The sequence below is a fragment of the Artemia sp. Qi Xiang Cuo genome, chromosome 17 (assembly GCF_049724085.1).
Source record: "Artemia sp. Qi Xiang Cuo chromosome 17, ASM4972408v1, whole genome shotgun sequence".
Lineage (NCBI taxonomy): Eukaryota > Metazoa > Arthropoda > Branchiopoda > Anostraca > Artemiidae > Artemia > Artemia sp. Qi Xiang Cuo.
The window spans coordinates 13,883,871-13,911,780 of NC_142810.1; the positions used below are offsets into that span (position 1 = coordinate 13,883,871).

Sequence of the window (27,910 nt, forward strand, 5' to 3'; positions counted from 1 at the left end):
GCTCTACACCTTGGGAGGCTGAGCCTATAGAATCACACCACTGACCACACCCACTCCAGGACTTTTGGCTGGCTAAACCAGGACTCGGACCCGCGTCCTGAAGGGCAAAGTAATACAAGTCCAGTTCTAAAAAGCTATACAAGTATTTCGCTTCATTTTTTTTCTACTTAAGCACACTGGAATGAAGCCAATAATTTGATATTAATGTTTCCAGGGTTGTATGGAAGTTATTGTAATATTGAAAAGTTACCAAAACACAAGGATGGAAAACAACAGCGGCAAAGTAAAATTACCCAAAATGCCGGTTTTTCTGTCTGTGTCTCATCAGCTGCCTATAGGTTTGAAAGTTTTCGTCACAAACACAGCATACTATTTCGTCATCTTCATCACTGTCTTCACAACTTATATTACTCAGATTTTCTTCAATAGAGTCTAACGTTAGTGATTGTCTGACGCCTAAAACATGCAATAAGAAAATTAAAAATTATTTTAAATGTATGGAATAAGAAGTGTGGGCAACCTATAAACTGGTAATACTATTTGAAAAGTAAAACTAACAGCGCTATCTAGCATTTGGTGTTTCTTGAAAAAAAAATTTCAAATTTTGTAATAGTATTTTTACAGAAAATGACATCAGACATTTACTATTATAATAATTTTTCCAATTAGTCTAATTTTACTGATTTCTTCCTATTATTTCAATAAAGAAAATGCCAAGAAATAAACCAAACGCTAGATGGCGATGGTGATTTCTTGACCTAAAGATAAAATGGCCGAGGGACTTCTTTAGAGAGAGGGTTTTGATAATGGACCAACAAACACAGAAGCTTATTTTAGTAGTTCTAACTTTGGGGCTAGATTTCGGGTTTGCTAAACTTGCTGGCAGAGCATTATCCTCGTAAGGTTTTCCCTTTTTCATTCCTTCAATTTTTTGTTCTTAATGTTCACGTAGGTTAATTCTTATTAGTCTCCCTTTTTCTTAAGCCATTTGGCTTACTCAAACAACCTTTTTCAACAGAAAACCTCTTTCAAGGAGGATAATAATGGTTGCACAACTTTCAAAATGAACTTTCTACAACCTTCATAAATAAAAATTTTATCAGCCGTAGAGCAAGAATAAATAAATTTTTAAGGGAAATGGGTTTTATCTTTAATTTTATGGCTCGGAATATGGTGGACATCTAAATAAAAACATCATTTTCTCCTTGCGCCCATCTTGGTTCAAGTCATAACTGAGAACCGTGATTTTCTAACATTTTTTCCAAATTATGAAGTTTTTAAGTAAGTGCCACATTTTTGTGGCACTTACCATGTTACCATGTTACCATGTTACCATGTTACCATATTGTGGCACCGCCATGTTAAAACTCCTTCGATAAAATTTACAATGTTTTTTTACCTTATCATAGACCTTCAAAGTAAAGCTACGCCCCTATAAGCTATTTGATGCCATATACTTTTAACTTTTTTCTACAGATTTTTAACCCACTTTTCTTTTTTTTTATCTGCTGCTCAAAACTTCATAGTGGTATATGAAGGCAGTGTTGCCAGAATGTGTAACAAAAAATACGCCAGACTCTTAAAAAAAAACACGCCAAAAATACGCTAGAACCTTTGAAAACTATGACTGCTAACATGGTCAGCTCCTAATGAGCTAAAATTGTCCAAAATTGAGTGTTTCACAAAAATTATCGGTGCTACAGTCCAAAAATTTTTTACGCGCATGGCCCGCTAGGTGTAGTTGGGTTAGTTTTAGGCGAATCTCTTATTTAATTTTTTCTGCTTCTGATTCTTGTCTGCTTCTGAAGAAGCGAGATTCTGAACCTTTACGTCATGCACGGGTGAACAGTGTAAGGCTTGGTAAAACTTTAAGGCACATATGGCACTCCGAGGATGAACACTAGGCTTATGTGGGCAACCACTCGAGCTACCTTTGTTTAAATTTGGAGTTATTTATTTCTGGTCAAAAGCTGGTTCACGATACCAAATAACACCCACCTGAAAAAAAATTGGGCTTACTCTTCTAGCGCTATATCTCAGAATTAGGGAGGGGGGGGGTATACTAGATGTGACTCTGAAGTCCTAACAATCAGAAACTCTCCATGAAGTAAGTATTTTTATAATATAGTTTTCAGTTAAAGATAAGAAATCTTCAAACAAATTGCTAAATTTAGCAATACCGACCATTGGCAAAAATAAAAGAGCATAACGGTCACAATATGCACAAAAAATCAAAATTTGCTCCACTTTATACGAAGAACATAATAGGGTGACCTACGTAGACTCATAGGAAAGAAACCAAATAAAAAGAAATATACGTTATCTTTCCCCATTCACTACTCTTTTCATTTAATACCCCTCCCCACCCGAAAATGTATGTATACAAGTAGAGGTGACCCTATAACTCCGACCCCTCACCCCTGCTGCCACCTAAAACTTTTTTTACATAAATTATTGATGGTTATGTGTGTTGGTCGATTTATTTGATATTTCATGGTTTTTGTCAGTGAGAATGGAAAAACAGGATATTTGTCACTTTTATGGACTATAGAGTCATTAGGGAGAACACGTGGTTAATGGGGTCAATGTTATTGTTGTTGTTTTGGGCACGCTATAGAGTCACTAGGGAGAACACGTGGTTAATGGGGTCAATGTTTTTGTTGTTGTTTTGTGCACGTGATGGAGTCATTAGGGAGAACACGTGGTTAATGGGGTCAATGTAGTTGTTGTTGTTTTGGGCACGTGATAGAGTCATTAGGGAGAACACGTGGTTAATGGGGATCAATGTTATTGTTGTTGTTTTGGGCACGCTCTCAGCGAATGCCAAGGTCAATGTTGTTGTTTCCGTGCAAAGTTAATGACACTTCCTTCCTGTTGTTGTTCGATGCAAATGTTATGAGTTTCCGGGCAAAGTTAATTAATGTCTGACAGATGACGTCAAGTTAATTAATGTCTTTGGATTTCTACCAAGAGAAAGTTTCCGAGGCAAAGTTTAGATCAAACATGATGTCAGGATTGATTGAATTGTCTCCGGCGCGAAGTTTATTAATGTCTGGAGTTCTTCCAGAAGAATCGTTTCCGAGCAAATGTTTTGATCTTAGCGCGCGAAAAGGTTTCCAAATAATTTGAAATGCGTCAGCGCAGAGATACCAAACAAGAGGAACTCGCAGAAATTACGTTTAGGGACAATTTTGGCGAAACCGTTTTAGCCATTTTATGGAATTATTTCGGCGAAACAGTTAGAGACATTACAAAAGATGATTTTAGGAAAGGTTTTAGAAGAGAATTTGATGGTAAAACTCCGTGGTCGTTATAATACACACGTTCCATTTGAACAGTGTCGTGAGATCCTCTACCCCAACCCCAAAGGGCTCCAATCCCCCTTCCTCAACCCCGAAGGAAGCCCCCGGTCCACAAAGGTTATTTGGGCTTCCAAAGGGCCCCCCGTGCCCCCAAAATCTCCTGAGCCCCCATTATAATACTTTTTTAAGGCTTTATTATATCTTTTCAGAACAAATTATTATTTTATGGAATTATTTCAGCGAAACAGTTAGAGACATTTCAAAAGATGATTTTAGGAAAGGTTTTAGAAGAGAATTTAATGGTAAAACTCTGTGGTCGTTATAATACACAAGTTCCATTTGAACAGTGTTGTGAGGTCCTCTACCCCAACCCCAAAGGGTTCCAATGCCCCCACCCCACCCCCAAGGAAGCCCCCGGTCCTCAAAGGTTATCTGGGCTTCCAAAGGGCCCCCGGTGCCCCCAAAGGCTCCTGAGCCCCCCTTATAATACTTTTTTAAGGCTTTATTATATCTTTTCAGAACAAATTATTTTTTTAGGGAATTATTTCGGTGAAACAGTTAGAGACATTTTAAAATATGATTTTTGAAGAGATTTTAGAAGAGAATTTGAGGGTGAAACTCTGTGGTCGTTATAATACACAAGTTCCATTTGAACAGTGTTGTGAGGTCCTCTACCCCAACCCCAAAGGGTTCCAATCCCCCTACCCCAACCCCGAAGGAAGCCCTGGTACTCAAAGGTCACCCAAGCTCCCAAAGGGCCCCCAGACCCGCAAAGGCCCTCCCCAGACCCCCAAAGGCCCTCCCCCGGCCCCCAAAGGCCCATCGAGCTCCCAAAAGACCACCGGACTCCCAAAGGGCCCCCGAACCCCCGAAGGCCCATCGGGCTCCCAAAAGACCACCGGGCACCTAAAGGGCCCACCGGACCCCCAAAGGCCCTTCCCCGGTCCCCAAAGGTTCCCCAGGCTCCCAAAGGACCCCGAAGGAAGCCCCCGGTACTCAAAGTCCCCCCAAGCACCCAAAGGGTCACCAGACCCCCAAATGCCCTCCCCAGATCCCCACACGTCATTACCCGGTCCGCAAAGGCCCCCCCGGCTCCCACAGAGCTCCTCGACCCCCAAAGGGCGTCCCTGCCCCTCCAACGCCCCCTGAGCTCCCCAACGGCCACCTTGCGCCCAAAGTGGCCCTCAGACCCCAAAGGTCCTCACCCGGTCCCCAAAGGTCCACCGGGCTCCCAACGGACCAATCGGTCCTCAAGTGCCCCCCCAGACCACCAACGGCCCTCCTTGGGCCCCTAAAACCCCACCAGGCTCCCAAATGACCACCAGTATCCCTTGCCCCACCGTTTTAAATAATTTGAATTTTTTAACATGGTATTTTTTTTAAACTTTTTTACTTATCTCAAAATGACATGAAATTTGCTTACGGCTCTACCAATCGTACTCTGTGCTTGTTCATAGACACGATATGGCTTTCTCACTGGTACTCTATGGCAGGTTATCGACACTACCTAGTTTATTGCATGCATTAAATCAGTATTTTTTACGCAGTGGAAGGATAAACACACAACTCATAACTATAAAAAAGTGAAGATGAATTATTCGACGAAAGTATGTACACATGAAAAAATCGTCGTCGTGTTGAATGCAGACAAGGAGAAATACCTGAACTATGAAACGAGTGCAAGTGGTAACACTATTGGAAATGTATGCATGCATTGTCATGACAGCGAGAAGTTAGATTTCTTTGGAGTACCCAAGAATTTCAATCGTGCAAACGGCGGATATGCAAGAGTAACATTACCAGAGAAATTAGTGCTCAAAGAGAATGCAAACTTAAAAATAATTGTCGATGATCGGGGACAACTCCTTGCTAGGGCTTCTGGTAACACATTACCTGTTGATAAATCCTATCATCATCTTTCTGGTATTAGCATTTTAAAGAGAACAAGAAGAAGACAAGCATACTCCTGCACCAACATCATAAATCATATCTTGTCAATGTGTCAAAACTGCGATCTATGTAAAAATAATGTGACAATAGACAATGAAATCGTAGGCAGAATAAAAAGGACATTAGCAGACAATATCATCAATGAATATAAAGATGAATTGACGGAAAGTGAAGCGCAAGTGTACTAATAATGTGTAATAATGTATTTAACGTATTTTAATATTAATATTCTACATGTCATTATTTCATTAAAAATATTTTATGCATTATTTTGTTAAGTGTTCATTATTTTTAGGGTTTGTCAGAACGTCAAACGTTCAGAATATCTATTAAAAAGGTCAGAGATGAAAGAAAAAGAATTTTTAGAGATAGAGATACTGCTAGCAGACTCAATTTTCTCAATGAAGTGAATAAAAGTTCAAGTTCTCTTCTGAACTTTACCAAAGAACACACTTCAATTCTAATTTCTCCAGAGAAAACTAAAATCTTCCACTTAAGTTCTATATTTCACACAGACATAAAGAAATTTAAAGTTCAATTCTAAATTTTTCGCTGGAAGATAGAAAAAGGAATACCATACTTGTGAATATTTTCACGGAAGATAAAAAGTTCTAGTTCAATTTAAAATTTTCTCAATGAAGTGAAGAAAAGTTCAAGTTCTCTTCTGAACTTTACCAAAGAACACACTTCAATTCTAATTTCTCCAGAGAAAACTAAAATTTTCCACTTTAGTTCAGATCTGTCTCGAAGAGATGAAAAATTTAAAACACTGTTCCAAATTTTCTCAACGAAGTCAAGGAAAGTTCAAGTTCTCTTCGGAATTTTACCAAAGAACACGCTACAATTCTAATTTCTCCAGAGAAAACTAAAATCTTCCACTTCAGTTCTTTATTTCACAAAGACATAAAGAAATTTAAAGTTCAATTCTAATTTTTCGGTTGGAAGATAGAAAAAGTAATACTATACTTGTGAATATTTTCATGGAAGATAAAAAGTTCTAGTTCAATTTAAAATTTTCTTAACGAAGTGAAGAAAAATTCAAGTTCTCTTCTGAATTTTACCAAAGAACACACTTCAATTCTAATTTCGCCAAAGAAAACAAAAATCTTCCACTTAAGTTCTATATTTCACAAAGACATAAAGAAATTTAAAGTTCAATTCTAAATTTTTCGCTGGAAGATGGAAAAAGCAATACCACACCTGTGAATATTTTCACGGAAGATAAAAAGTTCTAGCTCAACTTTACATTTTCTCAACGAAGTGAAAAAAATTTCAAATTTTTGACTGAACTTTAACAAAGAAAATATATCAATTCGAATTTCTCGAGAGAAAGCTAAAATATTCCACTGTAGGTTAGATCTGTCACAATTAGATGAAAAATTTAAAAAACTGTTCAAAATTTTCACAACGAAGTCAAGGAAAGTTCAAGTTCTCTTCAGAATTTTACCAAAGAACACGCTACAATTCTAATTTCTCCAGAGAAAACTAAAATCTTCCACTTCAGTTCTTTATTTCACAAGGACACAAAGAAATTTAAAGTTCAATTCTAATTTTTCGGTTGGAAGATAGAAAAAGTAATACCATACTTGTGAATATTTTCATTGAAGATAAAAAGTTCTAGTTCAATTTAAAATTTTCTCAACGAAGTGAAGAAGAATTCAAGTTCCCTACTGAATTTTACCAAAGAACACACTTCAATTCTAATTTCGCCAAAGAAAACAAAAATCTTCCACTTGATTTCTTTATTCCACAAAGACATAAAGAAATTTAAAGTTCAATTCTAAATTTTTCGATGGAAGATAGAAAAAGCAATACCATACTTGTGAATATTTTCACGGAAAATAAAAAGTTCTAGTTCAATTTTAAATTTTCTCAACGAAGTGAAGAAAAGTTCAAGTTCTCTACTGAATTTTACCAAAGAACACAATACAATTCTAATTTCTCCAGAGAAAATAAAAATCCCCCACTTAATTTCTATATTTCACAAAGACATAAAGAAATTTAAAGTTCAATTCTAAATTTTTCGGTGGAAGATAGAAAAAGCAATACCATACTTGTGAAATATTTTCACGGAAGATAAAAAGTTCTAGTTCAATCTAAAATTTTCTCAACGAAGTCAAGGAAAGTTCAAGTTCTCTACTGAATTTTACCAAAGAACACGTTTAAATTCTAATTTCTCAGAGAAAACAAAAATCTTCCACTTCAGTTCTTTATTTCACAAAGACATAAATAAATATAAAGGTCAATTCTAATTTTTCGGTGGAATATAGAATAATTAATAACATACTTGTGAATATTTTCACGCGAGATAAAAACTTCTATTTCAATTTAAAATTTTTTCAATGAATTGAAGAAAAGTTTAATTTCTTTTCTGAACTTTACCAAAGAACACACTTAAATTATAATTTATCAAGAGAAAACTAAAATCTTCAACTTAAGTTCTATATTTCACAAAGACATAAAGAAATTTAAAGTTAAATTCTAAATTTTTCGCTGGAAGATGGAAAAAGCAATACCATACTTGTGAATATTTTCACGGAAGATAAAAAGTTCTAGTTCAATCTAAAATTTTCTCAATGAAGTGAAGAAAAGTTCAAGTTCTCTTCTGAACTTTACCAAAGAACATATTTCAATTTTAATTTCTCGAGAGAAAACTAAAATTTTCCACTTTAGTTCAGATCTGTCTCGAAGAGATGAAAAATTTAAAACACTGTTCCAAACTTTTCACAGAAGATAAAAAAGTTCAAGTTCTCATCGGAATTTTACCAAAGAACACAATTCAATTCTAATTTCTCAGAGAAAACAAAAATCTTCCACTTCAGTTCTTTATTTCACAAAGACAAAAAAAAATTTAAAGTTCAATTCTAATTTTTCGGTGGAAGATATAAAAATTAATACCATACTTGTGAGTATTTTCATGGAAAATAAAAAGTTCTAGTTCAATTTAAAATTTTCTTAACGAAGTGAAGAAAAATTCAAGTTCTCTTCTGAATTTTACCAAAGAACACACTTCAATTCTAATTTCGCCAAAGAAAACAAAAATCTTCCACTTGATTTATTTATTTCACAAAAACACACGGCAATTTAAAGTTCAATTATAAATTTTTCGCAGGAAGATGGAAAAGCAATACCATACTTGTGAATATTTTCATGGAAAATAAATAGTTGTAGTTCAATTTTAAATTTTCTTAAAGAAGTGAAGAATAGTTCAAGTTCTCTACTGAATTTTACCAAAGAACATAATACAATTCTAATTTCTCCAGAGAAAACTAAAATTTTCCACTTTAGTTCAGATCTGTCTCGAAGAGATGAAAAATTTAAAACACTGTTCCAAATTTTTCACAGAAGATAAAAAAGTTCAAGTTCTCTTCGGAATTTTACCAAAGAACACAATTCAATTCTAATTTCTCCAGAGAAAACAAAAATCTTCCACTTCATTTCTATATTTCACAAAAGCATAAAGAAATTTAAAGTTCAATTCTAAATTTTTCAGTGAGAAATATAAAAATAATACCATACTTGTGAATATTTTCACAGAAGATAAATACAATACATTTGAATATTTTCCCGGAAGATAAAGAGTTCTAGTTCAATTTAAAATTTTCTCAACGAAGTCAAGGAAAGTCCAAGTTTTCTACTGAATTTTACCAAAGAACACGCTTCAATTCTAATTTCTCCAGAGAAAACAAAAATCTTCCACTTCAGTTCTTTATTTAACAAAGACATAAAGAAATTTAAAGTTCAATTCTAATTTTTCGGTGTAAGATAGAAAAAGTAATACCATACTTGTGAATATTTTCACAGAAGATAAATACCATACATGTAAATATTTTCCCGGAAGATAAAAAGTTCTAGTTCAATTTAAAATTCTCAAAACGAAGTGAAGAAAAGCTGAAGCTCTCTTCTGAATTTTCTTAAAGAAGTGAAAAAAGTTTGCTCAATTCTGAATTTTACCAATGAAAATGCAAAAGGCTCCCACTTTAGTCCTTAATTTCTCAATGAAATGAAACATTCAAAGTTCTCTTCTACTTTTTCCAAGAAAATAAAAAGCTTCCATTTCAGTTCAGGTTTTTTCCTGAAAGAGATGAAAAATTTAAAGTCCTATTCTAATTTTAAATTAAATTTTACCCGCTTTGTCTTATGGATTTACCCCTAAAATTTTTAAACTAAAAAACGAGTCAGACAAAATTAGAACATTTAAAATTTTAGGGCATATATATATATATATATATATATATATATATATATATATATATATATATATATATATATATATTTCTAAGCTGGAAGAGAGTGAGAGCAGCTGGTTTTTGAATTGCAACGGGAGTAGATGCTGTTTTTGAAAAAATAAAAATTTGATATTCATAAATTCATATGTTCTCTCATTTATTAGTATTTAAAATTTTGATGCTTGTGTGGCATATAGCAAAGACAGCCTGTTTAGATTTAGAAACTCATATATATGAGTATTGTCTGTCAGATGTAAAATCGTAAAGTGTAACATAAATTATATGAAGAAAATTGTTTCTCCTTTTTTCTAAAATCAGGAACATTTTCCCAGGCTCGTAACCTTGGATAGGTAAGATTAAACTTGATGAAATTTATATATTAAAAATCAGCATAAAAAGCCGATTCCTTTCATATATCTATTGCTATCAAAATTTCGTTTTTTAGAGTTTCGGTTACTATTAAGCCGGGTCGCTCCTTACTTACAGTTTGTTACAACGAACTGTTTGAAACGTTAACTCCTCTTTACTACGTGTCAGGCTGGATTTTCGGCTATGGTTTACATTAAAACTAAGTACAGAAATAAACTGTATGTATCAGACCCACTGCAATTAAAAGTAACTAAAGTTAAAGTTAATACTGAAACTGTAATAAAGAAAAACCAGAAATAAACACATCCTTCCCATTGAGACAGCTTTTTAAAAAAAATAGTGCAGGTGTAGTTATGCATGTAACGAAAAAATTATTTAAGTCTTGTTTCATATTTTATCAGTCTTTTATTCAAATTGGTAACACTTGTAAAAACAAATGTTTTTCATGTCAATTAGAAAAAATATATTATTTTACTTGCTACTACGGAATCTGAGCATTACCATCATTAATGTTTGAGACCGCGACCAACTCAATGTTCGCACTTCCAATTTGAGAACCATTCAGGGTTGCCAGCCGGTGAAAAAAATTACTAAACTTTACTGATTTTGTGGTTGATTTAGGGATTTTCTTCAATAATCTAGGGATTTATTGTTCTGATTTAGGGATTGTTTCTTTAAGCCACATAAAAAATCGCTAGAAATAGTGATAAGTCACTAGGAATGGCAACCCTGAAACCACTGCGTTAGAAGAATAAAAGTTTGGTTAGAATAAAACTTAACCCGGGTTTCAGATCTCTGAAATTAAGTCTTGAATCAACTAGACATCTAAACTTGAAAATAGACATACCGACTTTGATAATTATTAAATAAAAAAAAACAAGTTTTTTTAACTGAAAGTAAGGAACGACGTTAAAACTTAAAACGAACAGAAATTGTTCCATATATAAAAGGGGCTGTCCCCTCCTCAATGCCTCGCTCTTTACGCTAAAGTTTTTTTCATTGTTTAAAAAAATAGAGTTGTGAGAAAGTCAAACTTTAGCGTAAAGAGCGAGGCGTCGAGGAGGGGACAGCCCCCTTCATATACGGAATAATTTTTGTTCGTTTTAAGTTTTAATTTTGTTCCTTACTTTCAGTTAAAAAACCTGTTTTTTTTATTTAATTTTTAAACGTTTTTGAATTAGTGCAGGTTTTGACTTTGGCTCACCGTACATGAATAACTAGAACAAAAATTGCATATTAATTTTACTTTTACTTGCTTAAATGGCTTTCTCGAAACTTGTTTAATTTTATTTACGAAGATTTTTATTAGTAATAAATATGCGTAACTTACGAATTAACTTACGTAACGAAATTCTATATTCAAATATTTTTGATACGTATATTACGGGGTTCGCCCCCTAATCAATACCCTGCTCTTTAAGCTAAAGCTCAAATTTTTTTCCAATTCTTTAAAAATGACCCCTTAATCACAATCAGTTGATCAGTTGAAATCAGCTGAAAAACTTTTTTTTTATTTAATTTCTTATCTTTTTCTTTAATAATGCAGGGAAATCCGGCGCCCCCTTCATAGCAATTTCCCTTCCCCCATGAAAACTTCCTTCATGGAAAGATCCTCCCATATAGCCCCGACCCACCCCTTCCCCCCCCTACAAAAAAAACCTGAAAAAGTCTGTATACTTCCCAATAACTAACACTATATGTTAACATTGAGTAAAGTTCATAATTTTCAGCCCTCTCCCCGGGGACTTTGGGGAATTAAGTCATCCTAAAAGACATTTTCATCATATTTTCGACCATGCTGAACAAAATGGCTATCTCAAAATTTTGATCGGTTGACCTTGGGAGAAAAATGAGTGTTGGAGGAGGCCTAGTTGCCCTCCATTTTTTGGTCACTTAAAAAGGGAACTAGAACTTTTAATTTCCGTTCCAATGAGACCTCCCACGATATTCTAGGACTACTGGGTCGATACGATCACCCCTGGGAAAAAAAAACAAACATGCATCCGTCATGTTTCTTCTGGCAAAAAATACAAAATTCTCCATTTTTATAGATAGGAGCTTGAAACCTCTATAGTGGTGTTCACTGATACGCTGAATATTATGGTGTGATTTTCATTTAGGTTCTTTGATTTCTAGGGGCTCTTTCCTTCTTTTATCGAAAATCAGACAAATTTTCCCTGGCGCATAGCTTTTGATGGGTAAGACTAAACTTGATGAAAGTTATATATTTGAATTCAGCATTGTAATCTGATTCTTTTGATGTATCTAATGCTATCAAAAATCCGTTTTATAGAGTTTCGGTTACTATTGAGCCGGGTCGCTCCTTATTTACACTTCGTTACCACGAACTGTTTGAAAATTGTGACTTATGCAATTTTAGTCGACAATGAGTTATGTTTGTCGTGGATAAATTCAGCTCGAGGAATTGAATGCTGCAGTCAGAATTGTCCTTTCTTCTACCGTTACGAAGATAAAAAAAAAAGAACATACGCCAGTTTTGACAGAAGAGTAATTTTTTTTTTAGCTATAATGGCATTTATCTTTTTTTTTTCAAGGAAAAAGGAGACATATACCAATAATGGATTAATTTGGAATTTGCTTAGAATACTTATGACAGAACGAGGATTATCTTATCTATAGAAAAAAGGAGACATACGCCATAAAATCGAATAATTTTGAGTTCGCTTGGAATATTTGAATTTAATTTACTCCACTGAAAAGAACATAAAAAGTTGGCATAGAATATGTTCTTTTTATTTCCATTAGTTTCATCCTTCAGATCGACAGCAAACGACCAACTTTTTATGTTTCTTGTCTCTCCTGAAAAGTTATAATCACAGGCGATATGCAGTCCAGAGGTCTGTAAACTCTCGTCAATTTCTAGTCAATAGACAAAAAAAAGACTTAAATGTAAGAATTTTCTATGTCCTTCAGAGTTCTACGAGTCTTCTCTGTCTAAACAAGATAATGAAACCTTGAATATAGGGCATAATTGAAAAAATATGTTAATGTTGACCTACAGCAATGAATTATATAGCATCAAATGTTTACTTCAATAATTTTACGTTCAGTTCTTGACCGTTTTATCATCAGGCTCGTTTGAACATTTTCAATGTTTTGGTAGAGAATTTCAATTCAAACAAGCCACAAGATCACGCGGCAATATACGATTAATCCTAAGACATAAGAGTTAAAAATAAGATTGGTTAATTGCTCTAATTTAGCTATATTTCATGTTTGTTCAACCTTTGAAGTTTAAAGATGTGTTACTTCTTTAATTAAAACAAAGGTTTATGGTTGGATCAATGAACTTTTACTGCTGTCAAAGACTACATAGAAATTAAACCTTGGCATTAAAAGCATAAGCTCTTTTGATTGTAATTTCTCAGTGCGTGTAAGATGTCAAATTCTTAAACTACCTAGTGGTTACCAATTTAAGCCCTTATCCATAAAGTAAGAATTTATCCATAAATGTGGTTTTTGGTTCACCCTAAAGAAAAGAAACATTGAGAATTTAGTTTTCTCAGAATTTGTCCATATAATTCACTTATTTCTATTACTTTTTCGACTTGGTATACGTACTTTTTTACGATCTTTTTTTACGTGCCTTTCTATGTAGGAATAAATTCCTGTGTGCGTGCCTGCCACAGACACTCGGAAAGAAACTCAAACTGTAATCTGTAGTATTCGCTGTGTAGTGATCAAGCAAGTTCTATTTAATTCTGGCCAAGAAGCTTTAATCCCGTAAAAATCTAAATTTTTGGCACCACAAGCCGTTGTCATTACTTATTCCATACCATACGGTGTTTATAAAACTAAAAAAAAACATAATATTGTTTTTCCATGGCTTAAGAGGCCTTTTGTGGCTTTTTGCGGTATGTGCTTTCTATAAATCCATAATTACAGCTGCGGAAGAAATCGCAATATGGCCCAAATTGCAATGCCTGTGCTACATGATTGGTCTTTGGTCTCGTATGCATTCGGTCAGATACATAGCTGTCAAACCTCTCCTTTCATAAGGAGTTGCATTCGGTACCATTTTGTTTATTATAATTATTTTTTAAGGTACAGCATTAAAATTATTTTTGAAGGTTTTTTAAGCAATTGAATTTACCAATTTATATATTAATTAATATAAAGAGCTCAAAGCACAATACCTGTAATTTATTTACTTATAATAGCTAATGACTAATTACTTGTATTAGAATACTCTAGTATATGTTCAGAATTTAATATCTTGAATTTTCTAAAGGTTATTAAACGGTAGCTATTTAGCAGCCGTACAAGGCATCAATCATGTTTATTATCCCGGAAACAACAAGAATCAGAGCATGTTACGGTCAATTTGTCCCGTAAAAGTCATGGTCCAAGGTGAGAACACAGTTCGGTTCTTAATTAAAAAGGAAAAAAAAACATAATCGAAACCACGCCTTATTTAAAAGCGTTGACAGAACCTTAGTAACACTGTGTGTGCGCTGTTTTCGCTTGACATCGTACTAGCGCTGCTTAAGTAAAGAGCTATATGCCTTCAATATGTTTTTTCTCCTTGAGCTCCGTATGGAAGCAAACGTGAAAGAAACTATGAGGGATGGTCTCGCGATGAGAAACTGATAATTTTCGTGTCCTTTTTAAGAGTTGAAATTATCGAGGGCCAACTAGCCCCTATCCCGTGCCCTTTTTTGTTCCCTTTGTACCTCTTCAAGAGACAAATCCCCAAATTTGGAGATAGTCTTTTTGGTCGGAATAGTCAAAAGATCCAATAAATGGGCCTCAAGGGTGACAAGAGCCCCGCAGACCGTGAGGCATCAAACGTAAATAGTGCAAATTGTTCATTACTTACGCGCAGGTTTGGTGATGAAAAAAGGGGTTCTTTGATTTTGGTTTGCCAATTTGCTTAATTAAGACTTTGGAAGTGGAAAGCCTTATAACTTTTTGTAGGAATATATAATGAAAAAAAAATGTCCAGGCACCCCCTCCCTAGAAGAAATCGGCTTGAAAAAGGCTAAAACAAAATTCTTCCTAATTGGTTCTAAACTTTTTAAAAACCCCAATGCAGAAGAGAACAGAAAACAAACTATGGGTTTGCCCCAAAACGGGCCCTAAAAAAACCATAAAAGGTCTAATAATCTATTTTCCCCTGGCCAATTCTCATGAAAGAGGTGACCGTAGAGAATTGGGGGGGGGGGTAGTTTGACGGCAAGCAGACTCTCTTCCGGGCCCTTTTCTGCTACCCGTTCACCCCTTAAGACCCATGTAAAACAAGTTTGTTCAAGAACCAGTGCATGACGCAGACCAACACATCTTAACAAGTCTACACCAAAGCACTTAAGCCGGCTTAGAATCGGACAGCAAGAAGGTATCAATTATAGAAGTATATGCCCCTGGAGAACTGACTAACGGATATACTAGTGACTTAGAGGGTTTTACTTACAGTTATCACGGGCGGCGCGCTAGCGCTGCCTAAGTAAAGAACGATGTGGCCACAATGTGTTTTTATTTCTCCATACCCGGGAACTTCGTATCGAATGAGTTGTCGTAGAAACTTCGAAACGGGCTCATTCAATTGGAAATTGGAGTGGCTAGTACGCTCTTTTCTAGTCGAAAGTGATTGGAGGACAACAAGCCCCCACCTGCCTTTCATTCCCCCAAACACATCCAATCAAAATTTTGAGATAGCCATTTTGCTCAGCGTAGTTGATTTCCAGATAGAAAATATGTTTTTGAGTAGGACACTCCCCCACAACCCTCAGGGTAAGGGTTTTAAGTCATGCCCTGGAGGCTAATAAGGTTGTTATAGAAGGCGTAGTCATAAAAACTTCAAAATAGGCTCATTCGATTAGAAAGTCAAATGGCTAGTACCCTTTTTAATAGTCGAAAATGATAGGAGGGCAACTAGCCCCCCTTACACCCATCAATCCCTCAAACACATCCAATCAAAATTTCGAGATAGCCATTTTCTTCAGCGTAGTTGATTTCCTGATAGAAAATATGTTTTTGAGTAGGACACTCCCCCACAACCCTCAGGGCAAGGGTTTTAAGTTATGCTCTGGAGGCTAATAAGGTTTTTATAGAAGGTGTAGTCGTAGAAACTTCAAAACAGGCCCATTCCATTAGAAAGTCAAGGGGATAGTTCCCTTTTTGATAGTCGAAAGTGATTGGTGGGTAACTAGCCCCCCTCACACCCATCAGTCCTCCAAACAAATCCAATCAAAATTTTGAGATAGCCATTTTCTTCAGAGTACTTGATTTCCTGATACAAAATATTTTTTGAGGAGGACACTCCCCCATAACCCCCAAGGCAAGGGTTTTAAGTTATACCCTGGAGGCATATAAGGTTTTTATAGAAGGCGTTGTCGTAGAAACTTCAAAACAGGCTCATTCGATTGGAAATCCAAAGGGCTAGTAGGCTACCCTTTTTAATAGTCGAGAGTGATTGGAGGGCAACTAGCCCCCCTCCCACACCCATCATTTCCCCAAACACATCCAATAAAAATTTTTAGATAGCCACTTTGTTCAGCGTATTTGATTTTCAGATAGAAAATATGTTTTTGAGGAGGAACCCCCCCCAACCCTCGGGGCAAGGGTTTTAAGTTATGTCCTGAGGGCATATAAACACGATGTTGGCGCAATGCACTATTTATTATTTTTTCCTTTAGAACTGGGCACTATGAAAGTGGTCGTCGTAGAAACTTCAAAAGGGTCTCATTCGATTGGAAATTGAGAGTATTAGTGCCCTTTTTAATAGTCGAAAGTGACTGGAGGGCAACTAGCTCCCCCCACGCCCATCATTCCCCAGAACACATCCAATAAAAATTTGAGGTAGCCTTTTTGTTCAGCGTAGTTGATTTCCAGATAGAAAATATATTTTTGAGGAAGACACTCCCCCACAGCCCTCAGGGCAAGGGCCTTAAGTTATGCCTTAGGGTCATATAAGGTTTTTATATAAGGCGTTGTCGTAGAGATTTCAAAACAGGCTCATTCGACTGGAAATTCGAAGGGCTAGTGCCCCATCATTCCCTCAAACACATCCAATAAAAATTTTGAGATTATTTCAACATAGAAAATATGCTTTTTAGGAGGAAACTCCCCCACAACCCTCGGGGCAAGGGTTTTAAGTTATGCCTTGAAAGCAAATAAGAACAATGTTGGCACAATGTACTATGTATAATTTTTTCTTTTAGAGCAGGACACTTCATATGGAAGGGTTCGTCGTAGAAACTTCAAAAGGGGCTCATTCGATTGGAAATTGAGAGTTCTAGTGCCCTTTTTAATACTCGAAAGTGATTGGAGGTCAACTAGCCCCTCCTCCTACGCCGATCATTCCCCAGAACACATCCAATCAAAATTTTGAAATAGCCATTTTGTTCAGCATAGTTGATTTCCAGATAGAAAATATGTATTTGAGGAGGAAACTCCCCCACAACCCTCAGGGCAAGGGTTTTAAGTTATGTCTGGGGGGCATATAAGGTTTTTATAGAAGGCGTTGTCGTAGAAACTTCAAAACAGGCTCATTCGATTGGAAATTCGAAGAGCAAGTACTCTTTTTAATAGTCAAAAGTGATTGGGGTCAACAAGCCCTCCCCCCCCCCTCGCCAATCATTCCCCCAAACACATCCAATCGAAATTTTGAGATAGCCATTTTGTTCAGCGTAGTTGATTTCCAGATAGAAAATATGTTTTTGAGGAGGAAGCTTCCCCACAACCCACAGGGTAATGGTTTTAAGTTATGCACTGGGACATATAAGGCTTTTATAGAAGGCGTTGTCGTAGAAACTTAAAAACAGGCTCATTCTATTTGAAATTCAAAGGGCTAGTACCCTTTTTAATAGTCGAGAGTGATAGGAGGGCAACTAGCCCACCTCCAACACCCATCATTTCCCCAAACACATCCAATCAAAATTTTGAGATAGCCATTTTGTTCAGCGTAGTTGATTTCCAGATAGAAAATATGCTTTTGAGGAGGACACTCCTCCCCAACCCTCGGCGCAAAGGTTTTAAGTACGAATTTGGCGCAATGCACTATTTATTATTTTTTCCTTTAGAGCTGGGCACTTCGTATGGAAGTGGTCGTCGTAGAAACTTCAAAAGGGTCTAATTCGATTTAAAATTGAGAGTATTAATGCCCTTTTTAATAGTCGACAGTGAATGGAGGGCAACTAGCTCCCCCCAGGCTCATCATTCCCCAGAAAACATCCAATAAAAATTTGAGGTAGCCATTTTGTTCAGCGTAGTTGATTTCCAGATTGAAGGACACTCCCCCACAGCCCTCAGGGCAAGGGTTTTAAGTTATTCCTGGGGGTCATTTAAGGTTTTTATAGAAGGCGTTGTCGTAGAGATTTCAAAACAGGCTCATTCGACTGGAAATTCGAAGGGCTAGTGCCCTTTTTAATAGTCGAAAGTGATTGGAGGGCAACTAGCCCCCCTCCCATGCCCATCATTCCCTCAAACATATCCAATAAAAATTTTGAGATGATTTCAACATTGAAAATATGTTTTTTAGGAGGAAACTCCCCCACAACCCTCTGGGCAAGGGTTTTAAGTTGTGCCCTGAAAGCAACTAAGAACAATGTTGGCACAATGTACTATGTATTATTTTTACCTTTAGAGCAGGGCACTTCATATGGAAGGGTTCGTCGTAGAAACTTCAAAAGGGCTCATTCGATTGGAAGTTGAGAGTTCTGGTGCCCTTTTAATACTCGATAGTGATTGGGGGGCAACTAGCCCCTCCCTCTACGCCGATCATTCTCCAGAACACATCCAATCAAAATTTTGAAATAGCCATTTTGTTCAGAGTAGTTGATTTCCAGATGGAAAATATATTTTTGAGGAGGACACTCCCCCACAACCCTCAGGGCAAGGGTTTTAAGTTATGCCTGGGGGGCATATAAGGTTTTTATAGAAGGCGTTGTCGTAGAAACTTCAAAACAGGCTCATTCGATTGGAAATTCGAAGAGCAAGTACTCTTTTTAATAGTCAAAAGTGATTGGGGTCAACAAGCCCTCCCCCCCCCCACGCCAATCCTTCCCCCAAATACATCCAATCGAAATTTTGAGATAACCATTTTGTTCAGCGTAGTTGGTTTCCAGATAGAAAATATTTTTTTGAGGAGGAAACTCCCCCACAACCCTCAGGGTAATTCTTTTAAGTTATACCCTGGGGCATATAAGGCTTTTATAGAAGGCGTTGTCATAGAAACTTTAAAACAGGCTCATTCGATTGGAAATTCAAAGGGCTAGTACCCTTTTTTATAGTCGAGAGCGATAGGAGGGCAACTAGCCCCCCTCCCACACCCATCATTTCCCCCAACACATCCAATCAAAACTTGGAGATAGCCATTTTGTTCAGCGTAGTTGATTTCCAGATAGAAAATATGTTTTTGAGGAGGAAACTCCCTCCCCCCCAACCGTCGGGGCAAGGGTTTTAAGTTATATATTAAGGGCATATAAACACGATGTAGGCGCAATGCACTATTTATGATTTTTTCCGTTAGAGCCGGGGCCTTCGTATGGAAGTGGTCGTCGTAGAAACTTTAAAAGGGTCTCATTCGATTGGAAATTGGGAGTTCTAGTGCCCTTTTTAATAGTCGAAAGTGACTGGAGGGCAACTAGCTCCCCCACGCCATCATTCCCAAGAACACATCCAATAAAAATTTGAGGTAGTCATTTTGTTCAGCGTAGTTGATTTCCAGATAAAAACTATGTTTTTGAGGAGGAAACTCCCCCACAACCCTCAGGGAAATGGTTTTAAGTTATGGCATGAGGGCATATAAGGTTTTTGTAGAAGGCGTTGTCGTAGAAACTTCAAAAATAGCTCATTCGAATTGAAATTAAAAGGGCTAGGGCCCGTTCTAATAGTCGAAATTGATAGGAGGTTAACTAGCCCCCCCCCCCCACACCCATCATTTCTCCAAACACATCCAATCAAAATTTTATAGCCATTTTGTTCAGCCTAGTTGATTACTAGACTGAAATGTGTTTTTGAGGAGGACACTCCCCCACAGTCCCCAGGGAAAAGGTTTTAAGTTATACCCTGGGGTCATATAAGGTTTTTAAAGAAGGCTTTGTCGTAGAAACTTGAAAAAAAGCTCATTCGATTGCAAATTGAGAGTTCTAGTGCCCTTTTTAATAGTCAAAAGTTATTGGAGGGCAAATAGCCCCCCTCCCAGGCCCGTCATTCCCTCAAATACATCCAATAAAAATTTTGAGATGATTTCAACCTAGAAAATATGTTTTTTAGGAGGAAACTCCTCCATAACCCCCGGGGCAAGGGTTTTAAGTTATGCTCTGAAAGCGAATAAAAACAATGTTGGCACAATGTACTATGTGTAATTTTTTTCGCTAGAGCAGGGCACTTCATATGGAAGGGTTCGAGCTATTTTTGAAGTTTGTACGACAACGCCTTCTACAAAAACCTTATATGCCCCCAGGCCATAACTTAAAACCATTTCCCTGAGGGTTGTGGGGGAGTTTCCTCCTCAAAAACATAGTTTTTATCTAGAAATCAACTACGCTGAACAAAATGGCTACCTCAAATTTTTATTGGATGTGTTCTTGGGAATAATCGGCGTGGGGGAGCTAGTCGCCCTCCAGTCACTTGCGACTATTAAAAAAGACACTAGAACTCTCAATTTCCAATCAAGATAGAAAATAAGTTTTTGAGGAGGAAACTCCCCAACAACCCTCAGGGTAAGAGTTTTAAGTTATGCCCTGGGGGCATATAAGGTTTTATAGAAGACGTTTTCGTAGAAAGTTTAAAACAGGCTCATTCGATTGGAAATTCAAAGGGCTGGTACCCTTTTTAATAGTCGAGAGTGATTGGAGGGCAACTAGCCCCCCTCCCACACCCATCATTTCCCAAAACTCATCCAATCAAAATTGTGAGATAGCCATATAGTTCAGCGTAGTTGATTTCCAGATAGAAAATATGTTTTTGAGGAGGACACTCCCCCAGAACCCTCAGGGTAATGGTTTTAAGTTATGCACTGGGACATATAAGGCTTTTATAGAAGGCGTTGTCGTAGAAACTTAAAAACAGGCTCATTCTATTTGAAATTCAAAGGGCTAGTACCCTTTTTAATAGTCGAGAGTGATAGGAGGGCAACTAGCCCACCTCCCACACCCATCATTTCCCCAAACACATCCAATCAAAATTTTGAGATAGCCATTTTGTTCAGCGTAGTTGATTTCCAGATAGAAAATATGCTTTTGAGGAGGACACTCCTCCCCAATCCTCGGCGCAAGGGTTTTAAGTACGAAATTGGCGCAATGCACTATTTATTATTTTTCCTTTAGAGCTGGGCACTTCGTATGGAAGTGGTCGTCGTAGAAACTTCAAAAGGGTCTAATTCGATTTAAAATTGAGAGTATTAATGCCCTTTTTAATAGTCGACAGTGAATGGAGGGCAACTAGCTCCCCCCATGCTCATCATTCCCCAGAAAACATCCAATAAAAATTTGAGGTAGCCATTTTGTTCAGCGTAGTTGATTTCCAGATTGAAGGACACTCCCCCACAGCCCTCAGGGCAAGGGTTTTAAGTTATTCCTGGGGGTCAAATAAGGTTTTTATAGAAGGCGTTGTCGTAGAGATTTCAAAACAGGCTCATTCGACTGGAAATTCGAAGGGCTAGTGCCCTTTTTAATAGTCGAAAGTGATTGGAGGGCAACTAGCCCCCCTCCCATGCCCATCATTCCCTCAAACATATCCAATAAAAATTTTGAGATGATTTCAACATTGAAAATATATTTTTTAGGAGGAAACTCCCCCACAACCCTCTGGGCAAGGGTTTTAAGTTGTGCCCTGAAAGCAACTAAGAACAATGTTGGCACAATGTACTATGTATTATTTTTTCCTTTAGAGCAGGGCACTTCATATGGAAGGGTTCGTCGTAGAAACTTCAAAAGGGCTCATTCGATTGGAAGTTGAGAGTTCTGGTGCCCTTTTTAATACTCGAAAGTGATTGGGGGGCAACTAGCCCCTCCCTCTACGCCGATCATTCTCCAGAACACATCCAATCAAAATTTTGAAATACCCATTTTGTTCAGAGTAGTTGATTTCCAGATGGAAAATATATTTTTGAGGAGGACACTCCCCCACAACCCTCAGGGCAAGGGTTTTAAGTTATGTCTGGGGGGCATATAAGGTTTTTATAGAAGGCGTTGTCGTAGAAACTTCAAAACAGGCTCATTCGATTGGAAATTCGAAGAGCAAGTACTCTTTTTAATAGTCAAAAGTGATTGGGGTCAACAAGCCCTCCCCCCCACGCCAATCCTTCCCCCAAATACATCCAATCGAAATTTTGAGATAACCATTTTGTTCAGCGTAGTTGGTTTCCAGATAGAAAATATTTTTTTGAGGAGGAAACTCCCCCACAACCCTCAGGGTAATTCTTTTAAGTTATACCCTGGGGCATATAAGGCTTTTATAGAAGGCGTTGTCATAGAAACTTTAAAACAGGCTCATTCGATTGGAAATTCAAAGGGCTAGTACCCTTTTTTATAGTCGAGAGCGATAGGAGGGCAACTAGCCCCCCTCCCACACCCATCATTTCCCCCAACACATCCAATCAAAACTTGGAGATAGCCATTTTGTTCAGCGTAGTTGATTTCCAGATAGAAAATATGTTTTTGAGGAGGAAACTCCCTCCCCCCCAACCGTCGGGGCAAGGGTTTTAAGTTATATTAAGGGCATATAAACACGATGTAGGCGCAATGCACTATTTACGATTTTTTCCGTTAGAGCCGGGGCCTTTGTATGGAAGTGGTCGTCGTAGAAACTTTAAAAGGGTCTCATTCGATTGGAAAATGAGAGTTCTAGTGCCCTTTTTAATAGTCGAAAATGACTGGAGGGCAACTAGCTCCCCCACGCCATCATTCCCAAGAACACATCCAATAAAAATTTGAGGTAGTCATTTTGTTCAGCGTAGTTGATTTCCAGATAAAAACTATGTTTTTGAGGAGGAAACTCCCCCACAACCCTCAGGGAAATGGTTTTAAGTTATGGCATGAGGGCATATAAGGTTTTTGTAGAAGGCGTTGTCGTAGAAACTTCAAAAATAGCTCATTCGAATTGAAATTAAAAGGGCTAGTGCCCGTTCTAATAGTCGAAATTGATAGGCGGTTAACTTGCCCCCCCCCCCCACGCCCATCATTTCTCCAAACACATCCAATCAAAATTTTATAGCCATTTTGTTCAGCCTAGTTGATTACTAGACTGAAATGTGTTTTTGAGGAGGACACTCCCCCACAGTCCCCAGGGAAAAGGTTTTAAGTTTTACCCTGGGGTCATATAAGGTTTTTAAAGAAGGCTTTGTCGTAGAAACTTGAAAAAAAGCTCATTCGATTGCAAATTGAGAGTTCTAGTGCCCTTTTTAATAGTCAAGAGATATTGGAGGGCAATTAGCCCCCCTCCCACGCCCGTCATTCCCTCAAATACATCCAATAAAAATTTTGAGATGATTTCAACCTTGAAAATATGTTTTTTAGGAGGAAACTCCTCCATAACCCCCGGGGCAAGGGTTTTAAGTTATGCTCTGAAAGCGAATAAAAACAATGTTGGCACAATGTACTATGTGTAATTTTTTTCGCTAGAGCAGGGCACTTCATATGGAAGGGTTTGAGCTATTTTTGAAGTTTGTACGATAACGCCTTCTACAAAAACCTTATATGCCCCCAGGCCATAACTTAAAACCATTTCCCTGAGGGTTGTGGGGGAGTTTCCTCCTCAAAAACATAGTTTTTATCTAGAAATCAACTACGCTGAACAAAATGGCTACCTCAAATTTTTATTGGATGTGTTCTTGGGAATAATCGGCGTGGGGAAGCTAGTCGCCCTCTAGTCACTTTCGACTATTAAAAAAGACACTAGAACTCTCAATTTCCAATCAAGATAGAAAATAAGTTTTTGAGGAGGAAACTCCCCAACAACCCTCAGGGTAAGAGTTTTAAGTTATGCCCTGGGGGCATATAAGGCTTTTATAGAAGACGTTTTCGTAGAAAGTTTAAAACAGGCTCATTCGATTGGAAATTCAAAGGGCTGGTACCCTTTTTAATAGTCGAGAGTGATTGGAGGGCAACAAGCCCCCCTCACACCCATCATTTCCCAAAACTCATCCAATCAAAATTTTGAGATAGCCATATAGTTCAGCGTAGTTGATTTCCAGATAGAAAATATGTTTTTGAGGAGGACACTCCCCCAGAACCCTCAGGGCAAGGGTTTTAAGTTATATCTGGGGGGCATATAAGGTTTTTATAGAAGGCGTTGTCGTAGAAACTTAAAAACAAGCTCATTCGATTGCAAATTCGAAGAGCAAGTACTCTTTTTAATAGTCAAAAGTGATTTGGGGCAACAAGCCCTCCCCCCACGCCAATCATTCCCCCAAAATCGAAATTCAGAAATAGCCATTTTGTTCAGCGTAGTTGATTTCCAGATAGAAAATATGTTTTTGAGGAGGAAACTCCCCCACAACCCTCACGGTAATGGTTTTAAGTTATACCCTGGGGCATATAAGGCTTTATAGAAGGCGTTGTCGTAGAAACTTTAAAACAGGCTCATTCGATTGGAAAGTCAAAGGGCTAGTACCCTTTTTAATAGTCGAGAGTGATAGGAGGGAAACTAGCCCCCCTCCCACACCCATCATTTCCCCAAACACATCCAATCAAAATTTTGAGATAGCCATTTTGTTCAGCGTAGTTGATTTTCTGATAGAAAATATGTTTTTGAGGAGGAAACTCCCCCCAACCCTCGGGGCAAGGGTTTTAAGTTATATCCTGAGGGCATATAAACACGATGTCGGCGCAATGCACTATTTATTATTTTTTCCTTTAGAGCCGGGCACTTCGTATGGAAGTGGTCGTCGTAGAAACTTCAAAAGGGTCTCATTTAATTGGAAATTGAGAGCTCTAGTGCTCTTTTTAATAGTCGAAAGGGACTGGAGGGCAACAAGCTCCGATTTCAAAAGGGGCTCATTCGATTGGAAATTGAGAGTTCTAGTGCCCTTTTTAATAGTCGGAAGTAATTGGAGGGCAACTAGCCCCTCCCCCTACGCCGATCATTCCCCAGAACACATCTAATCAAAATTTTCAGATAGCCATTTTGTTCAGTGTAGTTGATTTCCAGATAGAAAATACGTTTTTGAGGAGGAAACTCCCCCACAACCCTCAGGGTAAGGGTTTTAAGTTATGCCCTGGAGTCATATAAGGTTTTTATAGAAGGCGTTGTTGTAGAAAGTTTAAAACAGGCTCATTCGATTGGAAATTCAAAGGGCTGGTACCCTTTTTAATAATCGAGAGTGATTAGAGGGCAACTAGCCCCCTTCCCACACCCAACATTTCCTCAAACACATTCAATCAAAATTTTGAGATAGCCATTTTGTTCAGCGTAGTTGATTTCCGCATAGAAAATATGTTTTTGAGGAGGACTCTCCCCCACAACCCTCAGGGCAAGGGTTTTCAGTTATGCTCTAGGGGCATATAAGGTTTTTATAGAAGGCGTTGTCGTAGAAACTTCAAAACAAGTTCATTCGATTGGAAATTCGAAGAGCAAGTACTCTTTTAAATAGTCAACAGTGATTGGGGGCAACAAGCCCTCCCCCCCCCCCACGCCACTCATTCCAATCACGTCCAATCAAAATTTTGAAATAGCCATTTTGTTCAGCGTAGTTGATTTCCAGATAAAAAATATGTTTTTGAGGAGGAAACTCCCCCACAACCCTCACGGCAAAGTTTTTAAGTTATGCCCTGGGGCATATAAGGTTTTATAGAAGGCGTTGTCGTAGAAACTTTAAAACAGGCTCATTCGATTGGAAAGTCAAAGGGCTAGTACCCTTTTTAATATTCGAGAGTGATAGGGGGGCAACTAGCCCCCCTCCCACACCCATCATTTCCCCTAACACATCCAATCAAAATTTTGAGATAGCCATTTTGTTCAGCATAGTTGATTTCCAGATAGAAAATATGTTTTTGAGCAGGAAACTCCCCCTCCCCCCCACCCTCAGGGCAAGGGTTTTAAGTTATATCCTGAGGGCATCTAAACACGTTGTTGACGCAATACACTATTTATTATTTTTTCCTTTAGAGCCAGGCACTTCGTATGGAAGTGGTCGTCGTAGAAACTTCAAAAGGGTCTCATTTTATTGGAAATTGAGAGTTCTAGTGCCCTTTTTAATAGTCGAAAGTGACTGGAGGGAAACTAGCTCCCCCCCCCCCCACTCCAATCATTCCCAAGAACACATCCAATAAAAATTTGAGGTAGCCATTTTGTTCAGCGTAGTTGATTTCCAGATGGAAAATATACTTTTGAGGAGGCAACTCCCCCACAGCCCTCAGGGCAAGGGTTGTAAGTTATGCCTGGGGGGCCATTTAAGGTTTTTTTTTTATTGAAGGCGTGGTCGTAGAGATTTCAAAACAGGCTCATTCAACTGGAAATTCGAAGGGCTAGTACCCTTTTAATAGTCGAAAGTGATTGGAGGGCAACAAGCTCCCCCCCTCCACGCCAATGATTTTCCCCAAATACATCCAATCAAAATTTTGAGACAGCCATTTTGTTCAGCGTAGTTGATTTCCAGATAAGAACTATGTTTTTGAGGAGGAAACTCCCCCGCAATCCTCAAGGAAATGGTTTTAAGTTATGCCCTGGGGGCATATAAGGTTTTTGTAGAAGGCTTTGTCGTAGAATCTTCAAAAATAGCTCAATCGAATTGAAATTAAAAGGGCTAGTGCCCGTTCAAATAGTCGAAAGTGATAGGAGGTTAACTAGCCCCCGCCCCACGCCCATCATTTCCCCAAACACATCCAATAAAAATTTTATAGCCATTTTGTTCAGCCTAGTTGATTACCAGACAGAAAATATGTTTTCGAGGAGGACACTCCCCCACTGTCCTCAGGAAAAAGGTTTTAAGTTATGCCCTGGGGTCATATAAGGTTTTTAAAGAAGGCGTTGTCGTAGAAAATTGAAAAAAAGCTCATTTGATTGAAAATTCAAAGGGCTAGTGCCCTTTTTTAATATTCGAAAGTGATTGGAGGGCAAATTGCCCCCCTCCCACGCCCATCATTCCCTCAAACACATCCAATAAAAATTTTGAGATAATTTCAACATAGAAAATATGTTTTTTAGGAGGAAACTCCCCCACAACCCTCGGGGCAAGGGTTTTAAGTTATGCCCTGAAAGCGAATAAGCACAATGTTGGCGCAATGTACTATGTATTATTTTTTTTCTTTAAAGCAGGGCACTTCATATGGAAGGGTTCGTCGTAGAAACTTCAAAAGGGGCTCATTCGATTGGAAATTGAGAGTTCTAGTGTCCTTTTTAATAGTCGAAAGTGATTGGAGGGCAACTAGCCCCTCCCCCTACGCCGATCATTCCCCAGAACACATCCAATCAACATTTTGAGATAGCCATTTTGTTCAGCGTAGTTGATTTCCAGATAGAAAATATGTTTTTGAGGAGGACACTCCCCCCCAACCCTCGGGGCAAGGGTTTTAAGTTATGTCCTGAAGGCATATAAACAAGATATTGGAGCAATGCACTATTTATTATTTATTCCTTTAGCGCTGGGCACTTCGTATGGAAGTGGTCGTCATAGAAACTTCAAAAGGGTCTCATTCGATTGGAAATTGAGAGTTCTGATGCCCTTTTTAAAAGTCGAAAGTGACTGGAGGGCAATTAGCTCCCCCCATGCTCATCATTCCTGAGAACACATCCAATAAAAATTTGAGGTAGCCATTTTGTTCAGCGTAGTTGATTTCCAGATAGAAAATATATTTATTGAGGAGGACACTCCCCCACAGTTCTCAGGGCAAGGATTTTAAGTTATGCCTGGGGGTCATATAAGGTTTTCATAGAAGGCGTTGTCGTAAAGATAGTCATGTCGTTGTCGCTAGTACCCTTTTTAATAGTCAAAAGTGATTGGGGCAAGTACTCTTTTTAATAGTCGAAAGTGAAAGGGGGCAACAAGCCCCCCCCCACGCCAATCATTCCCACAAACACATCCAATAAAAATTTTGAGACCACCAATTTGTTCAGCGTAGTTGATTTCCAGATAGAAAATAAGTTTTTGAGGAGGAA

General features: G+C 37.8%; 1 protein-coding gene across 2 annotated transcripts in view; it reads right to left on the minus strand.

Moving 5' to 3' along the window:
* Positions 1 to 231: 231 nt before the first annotated feature.
* Positions 232 to 27,910, minus strand: part of LOC148941916 (uncharacterized) — a 67,471-nt gene continuing 39,792 nt past the window's right edge. The window contains exon 3 of one of the 2 annotated variants that reach the window (XM_089103678.1): positions 232 to 456. In XM_089103678.1, the coding sequence (XP_088959804.1) occupies positions 290 to 456 (167 nt within the window). In that variant the 3' untranslated portion in view covers positions 232 to 289. The remainder of the gene's footprint in view (positions 457 to 27,910) is intronic. The other variant, XM_089103677.1, reaches the window with a different exon arrangement.